The sequence below is a fragment of the Physella acuta genome, unplaced genomic scaffold (assembly GCF_028476545.2).
Source record: "Physella acuta isolate Inbredline_101_S28 unplaced genomic scaffold, ASM2847654v3 ptg001899l, whole genome shotgun sequence".
Lineage (NCBI taxonomy): Eukaryota > Metazoa > Mollusca > Gastropoda > Physidae > Physella > Physella acuta.
This window is the reverse complement of record NW_026733404.1, coordinates 110,717-138,517: the sequence shown is the minus strand read 5'-3', so window position 1 is coordinate 138,517 and position 27,801 is coordinate 110,717. Positions and strand designations below refer to the sequence as shown.

Below are 27,801 nucleotides of genomic sequence, written 5' to 3'. Positions count from 1 at the left end.
CCCCAAAAAAATTTAACTTAAAGCTTATGTACAGGAATGTTTTGATAATTGTACATGATTTTTTTTTGTTTACATGAGAAAGTGTTGATAATTTTACATGATTTTTTTATACGAGAAAGTGTTAATAATTGTACAATTGATTTTTCAATGCTTACAGGAATGTAATGATGATTTTACATGACTTTGGTGTTTATAAAAAAAATACATTTTCATGCTTACATGAATGTGTTGATAAAATTACATAATTTTCAACACGCTTACATGAATCGTGTTGATAGATACAGATGGTTTTTCTTTTTACTAATAACTAAGCAATGAATAAACAGTGTTCGATACAGTCCAACGAGTTATACACTTATGACTCTATTCTGCTCTATAAAAGTAGACATAGGTAACAAGACGATACAACTCAATATATTTTGTCGTCGTACGTTTTGTTGGAAAATACGATCAAATGAAAGATTTCGACTGAAGGTATTGACCATTGTGGTCTGGATTTGAGTCTATGGCATTGCGGCGAAATATGACGCTAAGCTGCTGATATTAGTGATAGCAGAGGCGTAACGACCCTTCCCGGCGCCCGGGGACAAACGTTCAACTTGGCGCCCCCCCCCCCCCCCTCGGGAGCAAATTTTCAACTTGTACCCCCCCTGAAACTTTCGATTTGCCCCCCCCCCCCCCCCCCCTCAAACTTTTGATTTGCACCTCCCCCCCCCCTCAAACTTTTTATAATCAAAAATGCAGCTAAAATGATCCTTTAATCTTTTTACAACCCATTTTGGCACCCCCTAAGGTCGGCGCCCGGGGACATATGTACCCCCCCCCCCCCTGCCCCCCCCCCCCCCATCGCTACGCCTCTGTGTGATAGCGTAGATTTCAAGAAAAGAATATCTACATTTTTAGTTTTTGAATGAACAATTGTGATAAAGCTTATATCTCTTTAGCATCACCTCCTATTTTGAAAAGTCATGTTCGTGTGATGTGGGTTTGTGTAAAATCTTAACACAAAGTTTTTTTTTTAAATATCGTATTACTACAGACAAAAGGATACATTTTAAACGTTGTGTTGATCTCAATTCAATAAAGAAATTTGAATAACAATTGTTTTTTTTTTTCTGCTTTAAAGATAAACAAGTTTTATCTGTTTGTTTACAGACATGAATTATGAAGAGTTATAAATATGGACATGCTTTACTGAAGAAAATTGATAATAGCAATCACACATAAAACATATTCACTCTGCTTTACCTACCCTATCTAAGATTTTATCAGGTAGTTGTGTTTAATATACTACAAATAGCCTCACGTGAGTACATTAATGTAGAGACGCAGAAGTCAGTTGCCAGGGAAACCGAGACTAGCTTAAAACTGGTGGCATCAAACGGACTGGACTCTTTAAGGTGGAGTTGGAATATTTTCAAAATATTTTCTTAGAGTCGTTAAAACATACGCGGACGAATGTATAGAACTAAATGTGTGACTCTGTTGCTTTCCTTTTTTAGGTGCGAAACTTTGTTGTTTATCTTTATTTATCATTGTCAAACATTCACACAAAATTTTTTTTTTAGTTACAGTTCATGTACATTCAAGTATTGATTTTAAAAAAATACAATTAGTACTTCAACAGCTACAAGTTGGGAAGGAAACAAACCAGATGCTTCTAGAGTATATAGAAATATCATCATCTTTTTGTGCACAAAACACATGGAGTCACGTACAAATATGAAGACTCAAAATAAAAATATAAAGTTCTATGCATGTACACATTTTAATACATATATTTGTAACATATTAAATCGGAAATAGTTTTACGATTTAGCTTAATTTTAGTTTTGTTTTCAAATCTAAGGCAAACCTGGACAAAACACAATTTCGTCCATGTCTATAAAATTGATTGCGTCACTATAAACTATAAACCAACCCGAAAGACGCAATACTTCATACAAGACAAAACAAAGCCTGCCAAGAATTGTCAAATATCACATGGCATAAATAGTGTAGGCTACATAAAACATATCTAATGGTCTATATTGTAACTATACAAACTCTATGACTATAAGACTATTCGTTTACTATAAAACATACCACACACAAAAGTAATCAATGCAATTAATCAAATTTTTTAAAAATAAAAATTATAAAGTTTAAATAAAATATTTGGTCAATTTTATCATTTATAAAGTATATTAATATAAACATCATTCTGACTTAAAAGAATTGTTCAGTTCAGCGTCATTTTAACACCTTTGTCAACGAACTTTGTGTGTGTGTGTGTGTGTGTGTGTGTGTGTGTGTGTGTGTGTGTGCCATTGGCTGTTTATTGTAGCGGAAGTGAGGTATCAGTGTCGTCTGCCGACAGCTGTCTCAGTTTTCCTTTGTCGAGAGTTCAGTCCCTTGTTTACAGCATTCTCCTGTCAATGGGTTTAAGTTGTGTTGGGTGGGGAAATTCTTTTTTTGCCCGTGGAATGAACAACAGCAGTAGACTTTTTTTGTTGCGCTATTTATTACGCAAATTAAACTTTGCATGAACGTACACAAAATGTTTTGAATCAGACAGTTGGGCATTGTTGCCAATGTTATGTTGTGTGCATGCTATTCTACTGCATGATGTACTATTGAGATTGTGACAATGACCTCAGGATCAACTGACATGCGCAGTCGGACACGCTGAAACGTCAAGGGCTCTTCTATGGAGTTCATTTCTATGAAAGACCGTTTTGTCAATAACGAATTTTTTTTTCTCCGCGCGCGTGCGCCTAATCGCTGTGGACGTTGATTTCGACATCGGTGTCGTCGTCGTCGTCGTAGTCGGAGCACACGGACAGCTCGTCGCTGCTCGCGTCGTCGTGACTCACGGCCTCGCTGCCGTTCGACTTGACGTCGTCTTGGTAGTGGCGCGTGTCGTCGTCATGGTAACGGGTCTCGTCCTCGCCGTCCTTGCCGTCCTCCTGACGGGAGTGGACCTTCCGGTGACGCTCCAGGTTGCTTTTGTGTGACGTGGCGTAGTCGCAGACGTTGCAGACGAAATCTTTCTGCCCGTTGTGGACGGAAAGGTGACGTTTCAGCAGAGCTTTGCGGCAGAATCGGCGTCCGCAGAAGCAGCAGGTGTAGCCGTGGTAGTGGTAGATGAGGGCGTGCTCGCGCAGGGAGGCTTTGGTGTTGAAGAGGACGCCGCAGCACTCGAGCATCTTAGAGCTGGTCTGGTGCATGGTCAGCATGTGGCGCTTCAGGTTGTTCCGCCGGTCAGTCGTGTAACGGCATTGGGGGCACGGAAACAACTTCCGGCCGTAGTGGTGGTTGGGGTGGCCGTCCATGGCAGGGGAGAGAATTTGACTAGAGTTGACGCGTTCGATTAACGCCCTTGACTGGGCGATGGCCAAAGCGTTTTGCAAGGTCGGCGCGCGTTCAGGGATTGGGGCTTGTTGGTTTTGTTGGGGCTGGGGTCGTTGTTGCTGTTGTTGATGATGATGTTGGAGGTGGTTTGGGTGGTGACGTGGTGGGTGCGGGGCTTGTGATGGACTAGATGATAACCGCTCCATGACGGCTTTGGCGTGAGCAATCGCCAGCGCGTTCTGCAATGATATCTGTCTCTCTGATAGTGAAATAAACGGGTGGGGGTGGGGCGATGGCGTCAGTTGAGATGGGTGGGGCGGCAGACCCCCGGGGTTGGCGAACAGCGTGGAGAAAAACACTTCCTTCGACGCCAAGATGCTGAGCTGGTTCTCCATGTTTCCGGGGAGTTGTCGGTGCAGGTGCTCAAACATGGATGACCCCATCAGGTGGGGATCCTTTGAGGTGAGCATCATGGGGTCTTTCAATCCCCCAACGGTGGTCAGCGGTGGCATGGGCGACCCCATCAATCGGGGTTCCTTTGACACTAACGCCATGGGATCCTTCAACCCCCCAACTGTGGTCAGCGGCGGCATTGGGGGCGGCGTGACTTTGATGGGCGGGGCGCTGGTGGTGGGCGTGGTTACCTCAGTGGGCTTGGACGTGGGCGTGGCTCTCTTCTTGCTGTGGGTCTCGGGATCCGAGACGTCCCGGCCGGTCCTGGAGGACGGGCTCAGGTCGAGGGCAGGGTTCCACAGGGCAGGACGAGGCTTGACCGTTTTTTCGCTGGGAATGTTTGCCGGTATGCGGAAGTCTAATCCAGCCGGTCTCGGAAGGTGGATTGGTATTGGCCTGAAGAGAAAAAATTTGACTGATGTATAACATGGTGCCAAAAAAAAATTTAAAACATTTCAATTTTTTGTCTAATAGGCCTATTTATTTTAACTAATTGTTTTATAAAATAACTTCCTTTTTGCACTAAATCCAATCGTAGGTTGGTGTTAGTAAGCGGAAATGACATTTCTATTAATTTTAGGTTATAACAAAATAACTTGATTTGAAAATTATCTATATATATAATTCTCCTCTTCGAGCCGTTAGAAAACAAGCTGCAAACGCTCTCCCTACCTCCCCACCCCTACATGGTTTTAGTGAGCTGTGTTCACTCTAAATGTTTACAAACATTACAAACACAGCCGGGTTTAGTGACGACTATTAGGGGCAGATAATTTAGTTTGAAACGATTTTAAACGTAGGGGGGGGGGGGGGGGGGGGGGGGTAACTAAGTGGAGTTTACTTTAACGGAGGGGGGGGGGTGAAGGCGGGGAAGGGGTTATCGTCCTTAACGAGCTACTTATAGTGTTTTAAAGAAATATTTTCAGTGGCAGCGTTGGTAGTGTTGAATTCACAAATTATGAATAACTGAAAACAGAGTTTCTTCCAGGCATCTCTTCGGGGGGGCGAAGCCCCCCCGAAAAATTTTTACCGCCCCCCCCCGAACGAAATGAAATTTATATAATTTATATAGAAAATATATACTTTTAACAGTGTCCGCCCCCCCGAAGAAAGTTTACCGCCCCCCCGAAGATTTCAAGTGCCCCCCCGGAGAAAAAAGTCTGGAAGAAACACTGACTGAAAAGGAGAAAAAAACAACTAAATAGCGGCGTATGATATGCCGCGGGTCGGCTCGTAGTATTTAATCCTGCACTTCCAAAACTGGACTATTTAAAATTTTATTTTAATATTGTTTTATTTCAACTTTTAACTTCACACAGAAACAAATATTGAGTGAATTGTTCTAAAGTTAAAAACGGCGACTCAAAAAAAAAATAATTACAAAAAATTAACAAAACATTCACATTTCAATTCCAAACGCGCTGAAAAAAAAATTGAAAATGACCACAATAGAACATCATACTTTTATGTCTATTTTTTTTAAAATAAATCTGTTTACATATTAATGTAGCAATTATTTGAAATGTATGTATTAAATTGATTTGATGAGGGAGATTAAAAATGTATGATGCACCATTAAATGTCTAAAACCAAGTTTCGACAAAAACTAATATTACCAGAAAATGGCATTTATTTTTATATTTAGAACGGACCCATTACCTTAATCGCAGCATCCAATTATCTACTGCGTTATCTAACTAAATGCAACCTTTAAACACCTACAGCCGAGATATATTAATTGTAATCACATTTCTCCGTGCAGCATAGGATGACGGATTGATTTCACAGTGCTGCATCGGATGACGGATTGCTGTGGCGGTTGTGTTTGATAGGGTGCACCAACACGGGGGCGCTGCCGCTAGGGGCGGCGCCCCATACGCCATGAAATATTCAACCCCTCACCACCATTACGATGTGCTAAAACGCTTTCAGCTATTTCTCGCATCACTAGTCGCGGTTATGTTTTTCCCCCCGGCTTGTCGAATCTTGCTCGCGATATATCCATCAGGGAATTGGACATGGGTTTAATCCACGAGCTCTGTGGCGAGGGACGGGAATTGTGAGGGGGGGAATTGTCATTTTTTGGAGTTCATTTTGCAGTTATCTAAGGCTTTTATTTGAGTTAGGATGTTAGGGAGTAAATTAGAGGTGGGATGTGAGGAGGGGAGTTGATGTGTGTGAGTGTGGGGGTGGGGGAGGGGGGGGGGGTGATGTGATATAATGGGTTCAACAACCAGCACGCTCTCCAGCGATCAGCATCTAAATAATTTATTTACCAGAGCATTTCACAGTTTGGATGAGGCAAAACAAAGAGACTCTAGCGATGATGCGTGTGGGTTAATATCGTACGGGAGTCGGTGGCGGATCAAAGCGAAGGCTGGCTGGGCAACAGCTGGGGGGCCTCCGAATTTTTATAATATTGATATTAGAAGGTCTTTGTAATATAATGGTAAAAAAAAGCCAAGGATAATTATCATCCAGGGGCCCGGGATAAATACCGTCCAGTGGTGCAGAATGCAGATACAATCTCATCTAGGGGCCCTGAGTAAATATAATTTAGGGGGCCCACGATACACATCATTTATGGTCACCAAGGTAAATATAGGAAATAGCTTAAGATAATAACCCCTAATGACAACGCTTGTTTCACAGATATGATAACTTTAACATTGATATTTTCGTAAACAAGAATTATGAGTTTACACTTAACAATGTTTCGTTTACTTAACGCAAGAATTATTTTGTTTACCTTACTTGCTGGTGATACTATAAATAAATAAAACACCCCCTTTGATGGTGTGAAAAGAAAAATGGATGTAGATCTAACATAATGAAGTTTACATTAGGTGTCATTAGGAAAAATTTAATTCTTGTTCTAGGTTGGAAAAGTAATTTATTGTTTTATATCGAAAAGTTAACTTATTGTTTTAAATTGAATAAAAATATTTATGATTTGTTTGATAAAATATTTTGTTTTATATTTTATACACGAGAGCAATTTTTTTTTTTAAATTGAAAATTATGCCATTAAATGTCTGTTCATATTTAATTAATAAAAGAGCTGTTGATATTTTATGTGAATTATGGGTTACGTAGCATGGTGTCTCATTGTGACATCACTTTGTAAAAAAAATTGAAATTTAAATGTATTCTTGTATTTGATGTCTGCTACAGTTTACAGTGGGCTCGAATTTAGAAGTGATTACAGTCATTTTGTGATTAATTATACATGTATTTTTTAAAAATAAGCGTTTAAAGTAGGTCTACAACAAAACACATAACTCTGGCATAAGTGTTTGCAGTTTATGTGGTCATGGTGTTGTTAGGTGATGCCCAAAACATAGTTGTAATGGCGGCCAAAGTTAATCACCCCAAAATAAATGGTGACCGGTGACTTAGGTACAACAGTTATTGGAAGTGGTGACTAGTTACCTGTAACTTAGGTAAGGTACGTCTTTGGAAGTGGTGACCGGTGACTTAGGTACAACAGTTATTGGAAGTGGTGACTAGTTACCTGTAACAGGTAAGGTAACTATTGGAAGTGGTGACCGGTGACTTAGGGAAGGTACGACAATAGGAAGTGGTGACATAGGGACAACAAGGGAAAATGGTGACCAGCTATTTAGGGACAATTGGAAGTACTGAACAGTGACTTAGGGACAATTGGAAGTACTGACCAGTTATTTAGGGACAATTGGAAGTACTGACCAGTTATTTAGAGACAATTGAAAATGGTGACCAGTGACTTAGGGACAATTGGAGAAGCTGATGTAGGGACAATTGCAAGTACTGACCAGTCATTTAGGGACACTTGGAGAAGCTGATGTAGGGACAATTGGAGAAGCTGATGAAGGGACAATTGGATAAGCTGATGTAGGGACAATTGGAAGTACTGACCAATGACGTAGTGACGGCAGTAAGTGGTCGCCACTGACACCGGGGTCAACAGAAATCTAATTCAGTTAATTTGGGGCCCCTCGAGAAAAGGGGCCGAGCCACGAAATAGGTGGACCGCGACGGGTCGGTGTCAGGGCGAGATTAACGACCGTGTCACGCTGACAACGAGGCTCCTTTGTTGGCCTGATGCCCTAATCCTATTATCCCAATGATAGGGAGGAGGGTTTTAGATAGGGTGGGGGGGGGGAGGTTTAGGTGGAATTAAAACTAAGCGATTGGTTTGTTTAAGGGCCGGTGGGAGAGATCATTGTAGGGAGCAGATTGTGTGTGTTGGGGGGTTTTTTTTAGAATTTTTTTTAGATCGTGACCGTTACATAGACCCTAGACACCCTAAACAATCTTTCTTACAAAATAGCCCCCCCCCCCCTTGCCCTGCACCAAATAGTAGCCATACTATCTTGGAGACGATCCGAAAAAAAAAAAACAACCTGTGATCATTTTATTTTCACCAACAAGCACTAGCCCAGAACTGAACAGTTACTTTAAGCCTTCAACGTGTCGCATGAGTATTTTCGTATGTAGATCCGTATGTGTGTGTGTGCTGGGAGGCGGGGGGGGGGGTGTGGTAAAAACACCAGATGCTACTACCGTGCCTTTTTATCGACATTTGAATGTACCTAATGATGCAGACTTGTAACTCTTTTGTACGTGTACATCTTGTGTACACGTCGTACTTAAGGATGTACGTGTAACGATTGTGTAAATGTATAGTGTAAGGATGTACAAGAAGCGTATATGTACAATAAATAAAGTGAAAGTGTACGTGTATCGTATGTTTACAATTATAATGTAATGATGAATGTATATCTATACCTATAATTTGGCCTATATTTAGTTTATGACCTTAATTTAATGAGTAGTTTCCGTACAGTTCGACGCATTATTTTTTCTAGATTTCAAGAAGTAGTTTTCATGTTTGGAATTGATTTGTTTAGATTTGTCGACACAATTTTCACACATAGATCTAACATTTAGAAACAATGTCTGACAATTTATTCAATTAAAAATAAATCACATATGCACGCCTCTATTGTTCATTCTCGCTTTTGTGTACACCTATTTTGTGTACACCTATTTTGTGTACACCTATTTTGTGTACACCTATTTTGTGTACACCTCTATTGTGTGTACACCTTTTTTGTCTGTACACCTATTTTGTGTGTACACCTATTTTGTGTGTACACTTCTGCGTCACGCGTCAGCACATCAGACGCAACGTTCCGCGTCAGGAGCCGACGGCCGTCCAAAAGTGGACGGCCGTCCAAAAGTGGACGGCCAGCGGCCACAAAGGCCGGCATTTGTCAGGACGGGTGGGCGGGTGACTCGCAGCATGAATACATTGCGACCCCCCCCCCCCCCTCGCAACCCCTGAAACTGACCCGTCATTGACCAGGCTAATTAACTGTTTGACAATTTTGATTAATCACCCAAGACGCTAGTTGACTCTGATTTTTTTTATCCAACCAATTTTTTTCCTGTCCACCTTTTCCTGCCCCGCCCCCCGGGCTGACAGCCAATTATCCCACCACATGCCTGACCGCTAACTAAATTTTACTGAGGGGGGTGGGGGGGGGGGGTGGAAGCAGGGATGAACAGTTTTCAAACGTCAGAGAAAATACATAAGGTGGACGGGAATAGATCAAAACAACAAGGCAATGGGTTACAGCTTACACATTTTCAAACCCAGAAAAATTCATTTTAAATGAAAAAATAAAAATCTCAATATTCGCACTAGCCGTATTACATAATAAAGCAAGAAGGTTGTGTCATTTAAATGTATCATTTCTTATCTAAAAGTCTACTCAGAGAATGAAAAATCTAATTTGTTTTCAACATACTTACTAAACGGCAAATAAACGCTCAAAGACACACAAAAATTAGTAAGTGATTGAACACGTAAATAAGTATGCAATTTTAAAATTTATCAACTTTACAATATATTGTCTTCATCAGTTTCAAACTTTCTCCGAAAGAAATCTTTATTTAAAATATTAGGCTTAAATAACAGTTTCTTTTTTTTAATTTGCAAAGACAGCGGTGAAAAGGTTAATTTTGTGAAAATTTGTAACAAACTAAAGATACCTTTTTACTTTCTCGTATATACGTAGTATAGAGAAAGTACTGTAATCGTGCAAAAAAAAAAAAATCGAGATTTTTACAAATCTCGACGTTTTACACCTCACTGATACGGAAAAACATAATTTTGCAATCTTGTCCGTATGTCTGTGTGTGTGTGTCTGTGTGTCTGTGTGTCCGTGTGTAAACACGATTACTTGAGTACCGTTACAGCTAGGTTGATGAAATTTCATATATAAGTATTTTATCAAAATCGTAGATCCGTATCAACTTTTGAGCGAATTCCGATAACCGGAAGTGGTACTTTTTCTACTTTGAATTTTTCAAAAGCCTATAACTTGAGTACTATTTCAGATAGATAAATGAAATTTGATATGTAAGTAAAAGAGCTAATTCTCTACCTTCTGTCAAATTTTGAGTAATTTCCGTTGACCGGAAGTACTTATTTACGCTATTTCCTATTTCTCAAAAAACGCATGTAAATTTATAAAGTACTAATAATATTGCGCACTATTATGCGCTTTTTTATTTAGCGTTCACTTGGTGTGCATTTCTTTTTTCTACGAGATTATATTCTATTTTAAGAAATGTGAGTATTTAAAATGGATTAAAAATCATGTCTAGAAGTCTATATCCCGAGTTGCCATCCCCTGTAGTGTTATATTAGAATATTCGAGAAAGTTTAGGGGAGATCACTCCCAGTTTATTGAATTGAAAATCGTGTTTTTTTAATATTTCACAGTATTTTAAAAACTAAAAGAAAAGTTACGATACAAAATTTATCATAATCGAACTCTCCGTATCACCCCCCACTCCCTAGCCAGTTAAAGTGCACCCTGACATGTCACCGACCCGACCATGCGCGTATGTTTTTAACCAAACACAAAAAAAAAAAAGTCCACCCGATGCACATAGAGCAGCGACGTCAGCGCTGGAGCTAGTGAGTTCTCTCCCAGTAAATAATAGAAGCAATAATGGGATCTAACTCACCCTCGTTCTCGCCTGAACAAAGGGAACTAATGCAGTAATCACCGGTCTCCGCAGACCGCCGAGTCACGATCGTGGTCCAGTCGACGTGACGAATCTCGACGTGACACTCTTTACGTGATTGTCGCGTGGCAGTTTTGAGTATGATAAAATTATTTTCATTTTTTAAAATAAATCGCGATTGTGTTTAAAAACGGATGAGTTTAAAAAAATTAATGTGAGTGAAACGATTTGATTGCAAGCTATTATTGTTTTCCGGGACGTTTTTAGCGACAAAGCTAGTTGGAATCAAAATTGGAATGGTGAATAGTGGGTGGTCAACTGTTCACTGAAATCTGGTTCATTGTGTGGTTGCTGTAAGTAGTGGTGAATCAGACGCGGTTTTATGTTGTGTTATACATGTTGTAAATTAGGTGTATTTATAAAGGTGGTACTATATTAGATGTGACGTGGTTGCAAATAAAGTGCTTTTATATTGGTGGTGCTGTATTAGATGTAGTGTGTTGTTATGTGTAATATTAGGGTACTATATTAGATATGGTGTGGTTGTAAATTAGGGTATATTTATGTTCTTGGTTTTATGTTGTATGGTGGGTGTGGTGGATGTTGTCTACATTATATGGTTGTCCATGACGTGCTTTTTATATTTAGCGTTGGGCGTACGCGATAGTTTGTGTACGTCTGTATGTGGTTGTATGTTAAATGGTTGTATACTAGGTAAAAGTAAAGTAAAGTTCCCTTTTCAAACCTGACGGTCTATAGGGCAAGAGAAGTAGAGTCCCCTGTATACTAGGTAGTACTAGTAAATTGAGTGGCGCAAATTGTGCTGGTAAACGTGCTTAAGCTTCTTGCTGGTAGTGTTTTGGAAATATGAGACATAGCACCATCTACTTTGTTGTCTGAAATACATCATCATTTTGTCTGTCGTTAAAGATATTGTCTTACACGCAAAATGATAACTCTATGACGGATTATGCTCTGTGAACTTTGTATGTTGAAACTATATGACAGATGGTGTTCTGTCAGCTATAACAGATACGAATCCAGACGTTAATGAGTACCGCAAGTTACACGCCAGTTGGTGTAGTTGTTAGGTCATACGTTCTCATACTTAAAGAAAACAAAGGCGTGTTTGTTCTTTCATCCATGCGCTGTATCGACTATTACTTAGCATACACTTTTCTGTTATATTAGCTGATGTTCCTTCTTTTAAACATTATCTTTACTAAACATCAAATTTTTCTGTTATATTTGCTGATGTTCCTACAATTAAACATCAACTTTACATCTGTTATATTAGCTGATATTCCTATTACTAAACATCAACTTTTCTGTTATATTAGCTGATATTCCGACTACTAAACATCAACTTTACATCTGTTATATTAGCTTATGTTCCTACTACTAAACATCATCTTTTCTGTTATATTAGCTGATATTCCGACTACTAAACATCCACTTTACATCTGTTATATTAGCTTATGTTCCTACTACTAAACATCATCTTTTCTGTTATATTAGCTGATATTCCTACTACTAAACATCAACTTTACGAGACTTAAGCTTTTCTGTTATATTAGCTGATGTTCCGACTGCTAAACATCTACTTTCCTGTTATATTAGCTGATGTTCCGACTACTAAACATCAACTTTACATCTGTTACATCAGGGAATGCTCTAGCAGTTTCCTCTGTTTAAGCCCCCAGTTTACCCAGTGTACACCAATCCCTCTGATAATACCCACCCACCTGACTTTACATTAACGAGCCATAAAGATTTAGCCAACCTGTGTCCCACCTAATCACATGTACCACACCCATCCCACCCCCATCACCGGGGATGTCAATTTCTGCCGGCTCCTAACAAAAACCGGACACCATACGGCCCATGTTATAGCCGTGTTGACCTGTCGGCCGTACCTTTAGCCGGCAGAAGTGAGAAAAAGCTCAAGCGTGTCAGCCAATGACCCGTGAAATAAAATGGACATCCCCCTGACCAGGATCATGATAGTATATTAACGAGGACAAATGCGTGCAGCGGCCGATCTAAACCGTTCCCCGCAGGTGGTCGGGTTTGGACGCTTCACCGGACGTCAAAAGCCGCAGAATTTCTTGAGGTTAGAGAACGCGCCGGAATATTTTTGTAGCCGGAGATTCACGGCTTAGTGTTCGGGGGAATAGCCTCAGATTTGGGTAGTTGGTTTTTCTTTGTGCGCTGGGCGAGTCGGTGATGACCGTGATCTCGCTCTGTTAGATTAGAGGAACAGAAATCAAACGGAGATGCCGGGATAAAGGCAGCCGTAAATTACCGAAAATAACCGAGGCTTCTGTCTGTTTACTCAAAGGAGAGCCGTAAGGACGGCCGGTTAGAACCCCTACCATAGTGTATACCGGCGTCGCTTAGAAATCATATCGAAATGCCTAAAGCTAGCCCCAAATATTAAACTATAGATTTAAAACCCTCCCAGTCCCATATTGTTGCATTTAAACGATGGAAATTACTATTGAAATGTGCAGATGAAGTAGAGTCATGCTGATTTTTTTAGTCCATACATTTTCGGTGAGTACTTGAGTAAGTTTGTGCCAGTAATGGCGACTGGATAAATTGCTGACCACATTATTCTTTCATATTCCACAGCCACAGGCGGAAGACACAAGATGATGTAGATGTATAGGCCCTACATCTAGCTCTATTTCAGAGTCTGATATTTTTATTATGATAAACGATTATTGAAAATGTTAAAACAATTATTATAGGACTATTATTATTTTTCATTTATATTGTTGTTATAATTATGCATATTATTATTTGTAATTTATTGTCATTAATTATGTAATTTATTATCATTAATTTTAAGATTGTTTTATCATTACTCAATTAATAATTAAATCATTTTAATTAATTTTATGAGTATATTTTGAATATTATTATTCTTCGGAAATTGCCATAGGCCTACGTGATACTTATTATTTAGTATATTATGAAATAATTTATTGACAGGCATATTCTAAAACTAAATTTAAGAAATTATAATATTTTAAAACAGATTTAAAGAAAACTAACAACGTTTCAGAACTAAGAGTAACTTGGATCCAAATCAACTACCATATCAGTTTAAAAAAAACTACTATTATATCATTTAAAAATCAACCTTAACCAATCAAATATCAATTAAAAATTTAGCCATGGTATTAATAATTTTTAACGGGAAGCATCTAAAACTCTATTATTTTATTAACCAAATATCAACAATAACATCAACCAAAAATAAGCTACTGCGTCAATGGTTTTTTAACGGGACAAAACCCCATTAACAAACGGAATTAGATAAATTATGACAAAGCAAATCAAATATTTCAACGACAAAATTAAAAACCAAACATCAACTACTACATTACATGAGCAAAAAATCAACTACTACAATACATTAAACACACATCAACTTCTACATTACATGAAACACACATCAACTACTACATTATATCAACCAAGAATTAACTACTACAATATATCAACAAAAAATCAACTACTACATTATATCATCCAAAAAATTAACTAGTACATTATATCATCCAAAAAATTAACTAGTACATTATATCAACCAAATATCAACTATTACAACACTCTCTTCGGAACCTGGCTTTGCTCCGGTCATAAACTTTTCCTGACTCGCGGTCTAGACTTTTCTAAAACACCATCACCCCTAAGTTTCAGCACCCCCCACCCCACAGGCCCAATGTTCTTATCTACCCCCCCCCCCCCCCCCCAGCACAGTAACGCGACACCAAGTTTAATACGACTATCTGCACCGTCCTGGCGACCGGAAGTTTTATTTGAAGACCCAGGCTCTTCCACGGCCATTCCGGTCTCCGAGATGTTGCCAGATAGTCACGGTTGGGACTGATACTGTGTGTTTATGATTACCTCCCTTGTCCGGCTGTTGTTACAAGTTTACTTTTTATGTGGTTTATTTTTTTTTTTAGTAATAGTTTGTTACAAGTTTACTTTTTGTGTGGTTTTTTTTTTTTTTAGGAATCGTTTGTTACAACAAATACCGGGCATTGGTAACTACCTGTCTACATATATATATATATATATATATATATATATATATATATATATATATATATATATATATATATATATATATATATATATATATATATATATATATATATATATATATATATATATATATATATATATATATATATATATATATATATATATATATATATATATATATATATGCTTCATGAATTTAGAAAGATATCCGTTACATAGATTATTGTTTTCCTACATCTCCACTAGTTTTGAGGTTTTTTTAAACTATTTATTGTCCAATCAAAAATTGTAATCTGCTAGTAATAATAAAGAGATTTGTAATTTTTCACAAATAATAAAGATAATGAGTGGACTCTAATAAAAAATAATCCTATCCTTTATTTAAAAAAAAATTACTATATATTCCCATCATTGAAATATAGATCTTAATATTAATTACATGATGTACAAAAAATTAATTTCAACATAATAAACTGTAATATTGCAGTAATTTGCCATTTGAAAAAAAATAACAGAAAAAAGGAAGTTTTTAGAATAGTTGGGTCTAGTAGTACAGAAATCTCAAACTTATGTCAAGGTTTTTAATACTTCAATAGAAAATTGTTGTGAATGTTCCAATTATTTTTCAGTGCTTGATTATACTTTTATTGTGAAATTTACAAAACTTCTATGCTTTTGTATTTCAGTACAAATTTTATGAATGGTTTAGTATTTCTATGTACAACTTTCGTAAATGTTTTAATACTTCTATGTAAACTGATGTCAATATTTTCAAAATTTCATTATTTCTATATTCAACCTGTACATTTTTCAAAACTTTACAACTCTTGCTAAGTGTAATTCAATACTTATATATATAACCAATAGATATTTCTTTACATTTTTTATAAAACAAGTGAAAATCCGCGGTTGTATTTTGATCGTGTCATAAGGCCCCGAAGAAAATGGAACCCTCCCTGCAACCCCACCCCCCCCCCCCACCCACCCCCACCCATGACCTCGGTGTATGTAATCAACCCGACCGTTTCTGTGATGTAATAGTCCCCGCCATTGATCCCGTGGAGGCCGGGGTGAAAATTAATGATTCATGTCTCGATCGATGGGCCAGGAAACAAAATTACTGAAACTATTTATAGGGATACGGCCCTATCGAGCCAGTGGCTCTGATTTTGATAATAGAGTCTTGCAAGTTCCGTCACACAACGACTGACCTTTGCCCCGCTTGCCATCCATTGTGCAGCAGCAGGTTCGACAACCCAATATGTAAGTGAGCGGTTATCGTTCTTGGTTATTTGTGAATACAGAGAAATTGAGTGGGGGAAGGGGTGGGGTGCTGGTCGCTGGTGTAGAATTGCATGGATATGTGTAATGTGTTTAAATCTATTACAATATATTAAAAATTCTGCTATTTATGTGTATTGTGTAAGTTGGTTTTAACTCGGTTAGTATAATGTCTTATCGAAGCAATGTAAAAGCAAAAAGAAACTATTCATAACATATGAGTATAAATGGACATCAAGGCATAGATGCAGCATAGTCTAAGAATCTGTATTTAGAATTTTAAAAATGATTAAACCTTATGAGCGTTTAGATTAGTTAAGTATTTAATATCACTCTGCGGGGTTGGGTTGGGGAGTGGGTGGGGGCTCTCTGACAGAAGATTGTAGTAGGGAAAACAGAAGATTGTATTAGGGAAAACAGAAGATTTGTAGTAGGGAAAACAGAAGATTTGTAGTAGGGAAAACAGAAGATTTGTAGTAGGGAAAACAGAAGATTTGTAGTAGGGAAAACAGAAGATTTGTAGTAGGGAAAACAGAAGATTGTATTAGGGAAAACAGAAGATTGTAGTAGGGAAAACAGAAGATTGTATTAGGGAAAACAGAAGATTGTAGTAGAGAAAACAGAAGATTGTAGTAGAGAAAACAGAATATTTGTAAACAAAATGGTGGCTAAGTCTGGCGTCAGACGAGAGGCGCCTCACTGCTCACCTAGACAGAAAATTGATTACAAATTGTGTTGTGCTGTGGGACGTTGTGCTATGATTGGACTACAGTTGTTCATGTGATGGGGAGTCGCGGCATCCTAATCCTGTAACACTGGATGTACAGCAAGCGTATCACCACCTTAGTACACCAACATTTCTAAACACCTAACCACATCAAAAACAAAAATCCAAAAACCAAACCAAACAAACTTCAACCTAGTACAACCAAATCGTCTAAACATCCAACCACACCAACACTAAATGTTTAATAACCTCAGTACACCAACAACATCTCCACACATTTAAACACCTAACCACACCAACACCAAAACGTCTAAACACCTAACCACGCCAACACCATCACCACATATTTAAACACCCAACCACACCAACACCAAAATGTCTAAACACCTTGACCCACCAACACCAACCCTCAGATCTAAACACACCCAAGAATACAACCGACTACGCCAAACACCACATCGATCAATACCACACCCACACGAAACTGAACACATACGTTTTTTAGCCTTGCCGTGTCGAAAAAAAACAACAACAGCAACTCTTTAGAGATTGTATTATTAGACCCGTGACTTGCATGGTTGGTTGATCTTTCTTAAAGTCAGGAAACTCCGGCATAAAAGTGGTTCTGTGAGCCATTACTCACGTGCGGCATTAGGGTAAATGGTGAGTAGATGAGCTGAATGCTACTGTCACATCTCATCAAGCACATATATGCCATACAATTATGTTACAGTGGTCTATGAGGAAAGTGCTAAACATAGTTAAGTTTGACGAAAGTACTAAACATAGTGGTGTATAAGGAAAGTACTAAACATAGTGGTGTATAAGGAAAGTACTAAACATAGTGGTGTATAAGGAAAGTACTAAACATAGTGGTGTATAAGGAAAGTACTAAACATAGTGGTGTATAAGGAAAGTACTAAACGCAGTGATGTATGATGAAAGTACTAAACACAGCGGTGTATGATACAAGTACTTAACACAGTGGTGTATGATACAAGTACTTAACACATTGGTGTATGATACAAGTACTAAACACATTGGTGTATGATACAAGTACTAAACACAATGGGGTGTGATTAAAGAACTAAACACAGTTGTGTATGATAAAAGTACTAAACACATTGGTGTATGATACAAGTACTAAACACATTGGTGTATGATACAAGTACTAAACACAATGGGGTGTGATTAAAGAACTAAACACAGTTGTGTATGATAAAAGTACTAAACACATTGGTGTATGATACAAGTACTAAACACATTGGTGTATGATACAAGTACTAAACACAGTGGTGTATTATGAAAGTACTAAATACTGTGCTGTGTTCATAGATAGATGTCCTAAAAAATACCATACACAAAATATTGCTCTAGATTTGCCTTTACTTAAAATAACATTTTCAGAAAGTTCTGTTTTATTAATACTATAACAATAAATAAAATTAACTATAAAACATTAAGGACAGCCGTGTTTATGACTTCGCATCATTCTTGAATTCTAAAGTTATTATCTTAAAGGAAAGGCGAGTTGTTCTGTACAATCGTTCAGGTCAGCAATCTACACGTCAAATTTGGGGGAGGGTGGGGTGGTGATTGGTTTTTAATTTGTACAGATCAATCCAGATACAACAACTCCAAGTAGATTTGGATTGCCAATAAAAAAAATACACCGTCGTTTATCCCCGATTGATTTTGAGATCGATAATCAATTGATAACATTGATTCGTCAGACGCTGGGTAACATGGTTGAGCAGTAAGACAACCCCCCCTCCCCTCCCCTCCCCTCCTTCGCTCACATCCACTGGGATGTTTTAATAGCCGAGGGACTTAATGGTGTCTGGTGTACCACTGCGCACCCATCTGCGCATGACCGCCATAGTTGGAGTTGGGATGGAGGTTGGTGCGGTACTAGTCAGCTTATTCACAGACTTCTACGAGCTATGTTAGATAATTCTTTTTAAAATTTGCTTTCCTGTAAACAATACATCTAAAAGTGAAAATAATGCATTTCTTCTTAAAACTTAAAAATTCTATTTTTAAAATTTGAATAAACACAGCAAACAAGCAGATTAAAATAAAGTTTTTTTTGTTGTTTTTTTTTTTTAATTTAACGCATTGCCGAATAGGTTTTGTCTCTTTCATCATCAGCAGTTTTTTTTACTGTTCTAGACTAGAAGCACTAGTGAGGTATCTAATAATTTTGTCGTTGAAAAAATAATCAAAATTCTATGCCATGCTGTCCTCTACTTCCCACTGCTGCCCAATACTGCCCATTACTGCCCTCTACTTCCCACTGTCCATTACTGTCCTCTACTTCCCACTGTCCATTACTGCCCTCTACTTCCCACTGCTGCCCAATACTGTCCATTACTGCCCTCTACTTCCCACTGTCCATTACTGTCCTCTACTTCCCACTGTCCATTACTGCCCTCTACTTCCCACTGCTGCCCAATACTGTCCATTACTGCCCTCTACTTCCCACTGTCCATTACTGTCCTCTACTTCCCACTGCTGCCCAATACTGTCCATTACTGCCCTCTACTTCCCACTGTCCATTACTGCCCTCTACTTCCCACTGCTGCCCAATACTGCCCATTACTGCCCTCTACAACCAACACTAAATCTGCTTCCGGTTTTGTAACACGTCACCACCCGATTATTATTCGTTTTAATGTTTGATTGTTTTCAAATACAGAATTGGTTTTCTTTAGTAAAATATGTTTTTTTAACAGATTTTTTTTCAATGCTCATGTGGATTTAAAAAAAAACAATTGCTCTAAAAATTCTTTTAGTTGCCTACGCGTTGATTTTTTTTTTTTTATATCTTAATCGTCTTTTAACGGCATGTAATAAACAATATATTTTTGAGACTATCTAAAAATATCTACTTTTATAAAAAGCGCATAAAAATTAAAATGAAAAAATAGTATTTTTATTTAACTGAATCAGCTGTTTTATCAAATTATTAAGAAATGTGTAGGCTAAAAATCAGTTGATTCTTATTTTATACTAAAGATATTATTGTTTTAAAATCTTTATAATTTAGTAAGCTTGAGCAAATTGTAAGACGTATTTCTAAACAAAAACTAATTGGTACCAAAAATCAACACATTGTTAGTTGATTGTTAAAATGTTCTTACAACAAAATTTAGAACGTTGGAAAACAGTCAATTTTTATTTGAAACATTTTCTTCGAGTTTGTCTATCTATTCTTTTTTTTTTTAATTTAGAAAATGTTTCCCGTTATCTTCCTCTTTTTTCACATTTTGTCCTATTTCAATTTTAAACACGATTAATCCTCATTCTATTTTTAAACGGGTTAAGTTTCCTCAGAATTTTGTTTTGTTCTTTTAATATCTATTTTTGTCAATCGTTTAGTAGTTTTTGATTGGAAACTAAACTTTGGTAGAAAGTGAAATAATCAAGCTTTATTGGCTACTGAAATAGGACATTGGGAAGGAAGTGGAATATGTTTCAAGTTTTAAATTAATATTTTAGTATCCTCTACTCAAATGCTCTTACTATAGATCTAGTTGAGAGTGAATCGTCCGAAGTTCATCAATTTGAATCTCACAGTGTTTAACCCTCATAATTTCGTTTCTCGAAGTAATTTTTTTTTTTACAATTTGTCGAACTGGCCTATATTTCAATCAGCTTTGATTTTTCTGATCGTGGTGATTTGCTTTCACCATTGACTTGCTTAGTTTTAGCCATTGTTTAATTTACATAATTTGGAAACGACTGGTGTAGGCCTACCTAATGGAAAGAGAAACGTATGTATTTTTTTTTTAAATTTAGAACAAAAGTCAATTTAATCAGTTCTTCGACGGACGAAGTTAGGCATGGCACCATATTTGCACCCCCTCCCCCCCACACACACACACTGATGGCAATTAAATGTGTCCATCGACGATACTTTCTATAATCTCACTCTGTTTTTTTTTTTAAATAATCCCAACGTTGCGTTTGCACTACTTAAAATCATACAAACAACAATGTATACTTAGTTAACTTAGTGAGGTACAATTTGCATGGCATATATTCTTCTTTTTGTTCAATGTAATAACATCGGCCAATTTTTCAACTTTATTAAAACTTTCATAACTTATTAACACAAAAGCTCGTGTATATATATATATATATATATATATATATATATATATATATATATATATATATATATATATATATATATATATATATATATATATATATATATATATATATATACGTTTACTGCATATACATATAAGTGTATCTCACTCTTACCTCTCCACACCCCATGTCAAACCACCCCCTCCCACCCCACCCCTCTCCTACATACCCCCAACTGCATCACGTCATTTATCAGTAATGTGAGAGGTACAGACCCCAATTCAAACAACTCTGAAAGAATGGAACTCCGTCACACACTACTGTATCAAAGATTGAGGCAACAGAGGAGAGAAGGAAGAAAGGTATCGGGAGACATCGGGAGAGTGGAGAGGGCCGTCTACTGTCATTTGAGTAAATTTAAAACTTTGGAGGCGGTTAATTTGGAGTTGTGTGTATAGAGAGGTAGAGTCTAGCTATTTTACACGCAACTGAAGCTACAGCCGACTGATGTCTTTATTTCTGTATTGCTTACTCTATAGGCGTCGACTAGGTGTTGTCCTAGTTCAAAGGTCAATGTCAAACAATTATTATAAATATAATCTTATGGGCTAATTGCCTTCGCTATAGCTGAATGAATTCGTCGAAACTATTAAAGAAGTAATTATATTGATTATTAAAATTTATCAATTAAGAATCAATAGATTGAATCGTAATTGGTATTTTGTGTTTGAAGTTCTAATTATTATAAAACTATTATTATTTATTGTTCCAAAATTTTAAATGTTATAATAGAATTTTTAAAAAGAAATATTTGATAGTTATATTCTAAAATACCAATTAAAAATTATCAGTCTAACGAAGGCAGATGTAGTTAATTACAATTCTTCTAATCAATGTGTAAAGCTCGTTACTGATTGGGAGCTGTTAAAGAATACCGGGTCATATTGTTAACTTTTTATTCAGATTGATAGTCGGGTTCTAACTGCGACTATGAACTGACATTACAAATTGTAATAAATGTGAATATCAAGTTCCATAACAGAAATGGGGTCAATGGTAATAGGTGGAGTAGAGTTCATCTGTTTCTGTGGTCACGACTGTGGTATGAATTGTTTGGAGCCACGGTAAATCTGTCCTAACGGGTATCCACCAAAGTTTGGAGCCCAGCTGGTTCAAGCCGTGAGCCAGATTATCGGGTGACAGTTTTGGTTAGGGTTAAAGTTAGGGCTAGAGTTAGGGTTAAAGTTAGGGTTAGTGTTAGAGTTAGGGTTAATGTTAGAACTAGGTCTAGAGTTAGGGTTAGAGTTAGGTTAGAATTAGGCCTAGAGTTAGGGTTTCAGTTAGGTTAGCATTAGGGCTAGAGTTAGGGTTAGAGTTAGTGTTAGAGCTAGTGTTAGCATTAGGGCTAGAGTTATGGTTAGAGTTAGGGTTAGAGCTAGGGTTAGAGCTAGGGTTAGAGTTAGGGCTAGAGTTAGGGTTAGAATTAGGGCTAGAGTTAGGGTTATCAACTGAGTTGTAGTTTGCACAAGGATAATTATTTTTAATCGTACTCTGGTAGCTGTTTGTTTTTTGTGTGGGGACACGTGTAACACATTTTTAAGTTGCCATCAATAGTAAATAATAAACTGTTCCATTACTAAACTACGACACCAAGCAGTGATATTTGATTCCACTCATCACTCAACGCCACTCAACACCAACAGACATCGCTACAAGACGATGACATGAAATCAGACTAACTTCTTCTTCGTTCTTAATTTTTAGTGTTGGAAGTGATTCCCTTTAACACAATTTAGTATACGTGTCAACTGGTTATGCGCCATTGAGGCCGTTGACTCCGATTTCAGCCTGCTTTTCTTTTTGGATTTACTTCCATGGCCTTTGTCCAACCAAAAACAAACTACACAGACTAACGAAATGACGAGGAGATGACAAGAAGAGACGACAAGATGATATATTGGCAAGATGAGATGATGACAAGATGAGATGATGATAAGATGAGATGTTGACAAGATGAGATAGTGATTAAATGTGTTGATCAGAAAATATGAGAAAATGACAATATATTTATAACATAAATATTTATCTCATTTATATTTTGCTTGCTTTTTTCTTATAAGAGGTAAAAATACGCGAGAAGTTTCAGGTACAATTTGTGTAGGCAACAATAATTTCTTCATCTCAGTTTAAGTAACATGTACAATTTCTGTAGGTCAAGAATATTTGTAGCATTTGTGTACAGTTTCTGTAGGCCAAGAATATGTGTAGCATTTGTGTACAATTTCTGTAGGCCAAGAATATTTGTAGCATTTGTGTACAATTTCTGTAGGCCAAGAATATTTGTAGCATTTGTGTACAATTTCTGTAGGCCAAGAATATTTGTAGTATTTGTGTACAATTTCTGTAGGCCAAGAATATTTGTAGCATTTGTGTACAATTTCTGTAGGCCAAGAATATTTGTAGCATTTGTGTACAATATCTGTAGGCCAAGAATATTTGTAGCATTTGTGTACAATATCTGTAGGCCAAGAATATTTGTAGTATTTGTGCACAATTTCTTTAGGCCAAGAATATTTGTAGCATTTGTGTACAATATCTGTAGGCCAAGAATATTTGTAGTATTTGTGCACAATTTCTGTAGGCCAAGAATATTTGTAGCATTTGTGTACAATATCTGTAGGCCAAGAATATTTGTAGCATTTGTGTACAATATCTGTAGGCCAAGAATATTTGTAGTATTTGTGCACAATTTCTGTATAGGCCAAGAATATTTGTACCATTTGTGTACAATATCTGTAGGCCAAGAATATTTGTAATATTTGTGTACAATATCTGTAGGCCAAAAATATTTATAGTATTTGTGTACAATATCTGTAGGTCGATAGTGTTCTCTCCGTCCATGTCAGTTTAGATAACGCTTATATTTTCCACATAACTATAACGGTTCTTTTTTCAATGTCTGACTATGTGGGGTCGGTGTTTTAATGCTCATGTTGTGTGGGGTAGGTGTTTCTTGTGTGGGTTGATGTTTGTTGTGTGGGTAGGTGTTTCTTGTTGTGTGGGGTAGGTGTTTCTTGTTGTGTGGGGTTGGTGTTTCTTGTTGTGTGGGTAGGTGTTTCTTGTGTGGGTTGATGTTTGTTGTGTGGGTAGGTGTTTGTTGTTGTATGGGGTAGGTGTTTTTTTGTGTGTGGTTAATGCCGGTGAGGTTGAAATTTTATGTTATAGCGTTTGTCTAGTAAGAATGTATATCTGTACACAGTTTAATTGTACATGTCTCTTGTAAGAACCTATATATTACACAGCTTTTTAAGTTAACATTCTCTTCTAAGAATGTTCACAGTTTAATTCTTCAATTAAAAATCCATTTTGTTTAAAGAAAAAAGCAAACACTAATTGATTTCATGAAAACTCTGATCCTCCATAATTTGCATTCGAAATTCTAAAACTCAAAGAGCACTATAACAGACTATGAAAATAGACGGCTATATTAAAATAGGCGGCTATATTAAAATAGACGGCTTGATTTAAAAGACGGCTAGAGTATAAAAACAGCTGGATTGAGTTGATGGGTAGATTGAAATGGACGGCTAAATAAAAATTGACTTGGGCAGAAAGTTAAGAATCTTTTCATGTTTTATTGGTAGGATAGGACCTGGAAGAACAGAAGGCCAAAGATCTATTGTCCTTACATTTGACACACACAAGTTCGTTCTTTTAAAAATCTGATTTTCATCGATTTTACGTTTGATTTCAAAGCTCAGAAATTCACATTTTTAAGATTTTCAAACTTATTTTAATTTTTTATTTTTGTTCTTGTCAGAGAAAGAGAAAACTACTGTGGCTGCCTTATAGCCCGTCAGGTCTTTGCATTAAAAAAATAGTTATATATATATATATATATATATATATATATATATATATATATATATATATATATATATATATATATATATATATATATATATATATATATATATATATATATATATATATATATATATATATATATATATATATATATATATATATATATATATATATATATATATATACATATATACATATATACATATATACATATATACATATATACATATATACATATATACATACATAGCTTTTTGAATAAGCTAACTACCAAAATGTAAACTGTTTATTATAGCTAATAATAATAAACTTGAAACTTGTATATTACAATGAGAGAAATGATAATTATCCACACAATCTACACAAGCTAAACCTGCTATATTTGTAAAAAAAATAATATAAAAACGTCGCACATTGAACTAACAAAATTTGTGCTAACTTATTTTTCCCTATTTGACCTTTTAAGCGAAAATCCTTTGAACAAAATAAATTGACAACACACATTGAAGCACTAAATTTAATAAGTTGCTGTCAGAAATATAGATAAATCATTTTGAACATACTGCATACGAATTTAGAAACACTGTTTCTTATTAATGAATATCCAAATGGTATTTAATAAAAATACTGTTAAAATTACTAATTTAGTATTATATCAAATCATTTTTGCTTAAGATTTAATTACAAATTTAATATGTTAAAATTTCTCGCGTTTTCTAGATTGATGAAAATTTTTTTTTCCGTTTTGTTCAGTAGGAAACTAATGTCTGTAGTTTACATATTTCTGTTACTGTATTTTGTTGGAATCTTTGGTTGTATATTTTTGTTGTTATATTTTATTGTTATATTTTATTGTTGCATTTTATTAGTATAATTAGTTGTTATTTTTTAAAATTGTATTTTATTGGTATATTTTTGTTGTTATATTTTTATTTGTATATTTTTGCTGGTATATTTTTTTTAGGTTTTTGTTGGGGTTTTTTTTTTGTTGATTATTTTTGTCGGTAAATTATCAATGTGATATCATTTTGTTGGTTTGTTTTTGTTGATTTATAGGCTATAGTTGGTTATTTTAAAATACAACGTGTAATACATCTTTTTTTTTTACAATTTGTTTGTTTATTTTTATCTCTATGTGTATTGTCGGTGTATTTTGGTATCTGTTGTTAAGTTGGTAAAATTGAGTAAATTTAAAAAGAAAATCACTTACACATATTTGATGATAATTTGTTTATAATTTTTTTTTACTGTTATCAGGAATGATTTGTTCTTATATGTTTTTGTTGACATATTTTAGCTGATTACTTTAGCTATATTTCTGTGAGCATATTTGTGTTGGTACGTTTGCATTTTTGTATTTATTTCCTTAGTAAATTAACAAAAATGTACTAAATTAATATGTGCGCGAGCAATTATTTAACAAACAAAAATAAATAAATTGAAAAGATAAATCTGTAAATTTAGTTCACGTTTCAAATTTTTCACATTTAATCTTTCAATAACAAAGGAAATAACAATTGATATTTCGGACGATTTTTAAAAGAATAGAATAAAACAAAGAAGAAGATAAACCGGTATAAGAATAGAATGAAACAAGGAATCAGTGGCGTAGCCAGGATCGTCTCAAGGGGGGGGTTCCAATTTTTACCCGGGGACAAACTTTCGATTTGCACCCCCCCCTCAAACTTTCGATTTGCACCCCCCCCTCAAACTTTCGATTTGCACCCCCCCCCCTCAAACTTTCGATTTGCACCCCCCCTCAAACTTTCGATTTGCACCCCCCCCTCAAACTTTCGATTTGCACCCCCCCCTCAAACTTTCGATTTGCACCCCCCCCTCAAACTTTCGATTTGCACCCCCCCCCCTCAAACTTTCGATTTGCACCCCCCCTCATACTTTTTATATATACCGAGGGGTCTATGGGGGAGGTTATGACCCCCCCTAACCCCCCCTGCCTACGCCACTGCAAGGAATAAACATTTAGTATTAAGATAACATTTTTGACTTACCTTAATGGGCCTTGGGAATAGGCGGCCATATGTCCTTCAACCACAGACATCATTGCCGGCTTTGGTGTTTGTATATTCCAGCTAAGTTTGTGTCCTGGGTTTGTATATTCCAGCCAAGTTTGTGTCCTGGGTTTGTATATTCCAGCCGTCTGCGGAGAAGCGTTGATGTATCCCTAATCTTAGCCTGTCTTCGCAAACCTCAAATGAAGAGTGAGAACGGGGCTATAAATATATTTATGTACACGGCTATGCAGTTTTTCCAGCGGGGTACGAACCCATGATCATTTTCCTCCAGTTCAGTACAATCAGTACAATCACAACATGCCTAGCTCCGACACGACCGTAGAACAGAATGTGAAATTTGATTCAGCGATAAGCTTAACGCTAAGCGTACCTTCTCCTTCACTGTCATCGGGTTGTGAATATTTAAAAAAAAAAAATTATTTTAATTTTTGCAAACACAGACGTGTGAACAGTCGCAGTAGAAACATAGACACGCCGCTAACAATGTGAAAATCCCAACCACTGCGGACGTCCAGGGAGTAGAAATGTGTTTTCTGAGCAGAAGATGTGACCCAAGTCCCGAGTTTCACCTGGTCGGTTCACCTTGTAGGTAGCAGCCCGTTAATGTTGAGTCGCAGCGTCCCAGATAGGTTTTGTACGGTAGGAAGTCGTCACACCATAGCAACCAGAGCGACGTGACGGTCAACCACTAGAGGGGGCCAGGCCGAAAGTTGGCTCATGAGCCGGCTCTGTCTTTACTCGCGAACCCCTGCACGAAATTGTCCATTTCCACATCACTCTCCCAAAATAGAACGCCCGCAGCCAATCAGATGCCCCGTTTCTTGCCCACGTGACTGTCGTTGTTTTGAGCCGCGACATGGGGGCTGTAGAGAAGGGGCGGGGCCTAGCGCGACTGATCGCTGACTTTGGTTAGCGGCGATCGAT

General features: G+C 36.8%; 1 protein-coding gene across 1 annotated transcript; it reads right to left on the bottom strand.

Moving 5' to 3' along the window:
• Window positions 1-900: 900 nt before the first annotated feature.
• LOC131931137 (fez family zinc finger protein 2-like) lies at window positions 901-27,519 on the bottom strand. The gene is made up of 2 exons (XM_059287835.1): window positions 26,854-27,519; window positions 901-4,182 (listed from the first exon to the last, which is right to left on the bottom strand). The coding sequence occupies exons 1-2, from the start codon at window positions 26,904-26,906 to the stop codon at window positions 2,757-2,759; spliced, it is 1,479 nt and encodes a 492-aa protein (XP_059143818.1). The 5' UTR covers window positions 26,907-27,519; the 3' UTR covers window positions 901-2,756.
• Between the last annotated feature and the right edge of the window lie 282 nt (window positions 27,520-27,801).

Excerpts from the sequence above, each read along its gene's own strand:
- LOC131931137 (XM_059287835.1), bottom strand. The coding sequence starts at position 26,906 with ATGATGTCTGTGGTTGAAGGACATATGGCCGCCTATTCCCAAGGCCCA. Across the intron at positions 4,183-26,853 it reads TATTCCCAAGGCCCATTAAG|GCCAATACCAATCCACCTTC; the intron begins GTAAGTCAAAAA and ends TTTTCTCTTCAG.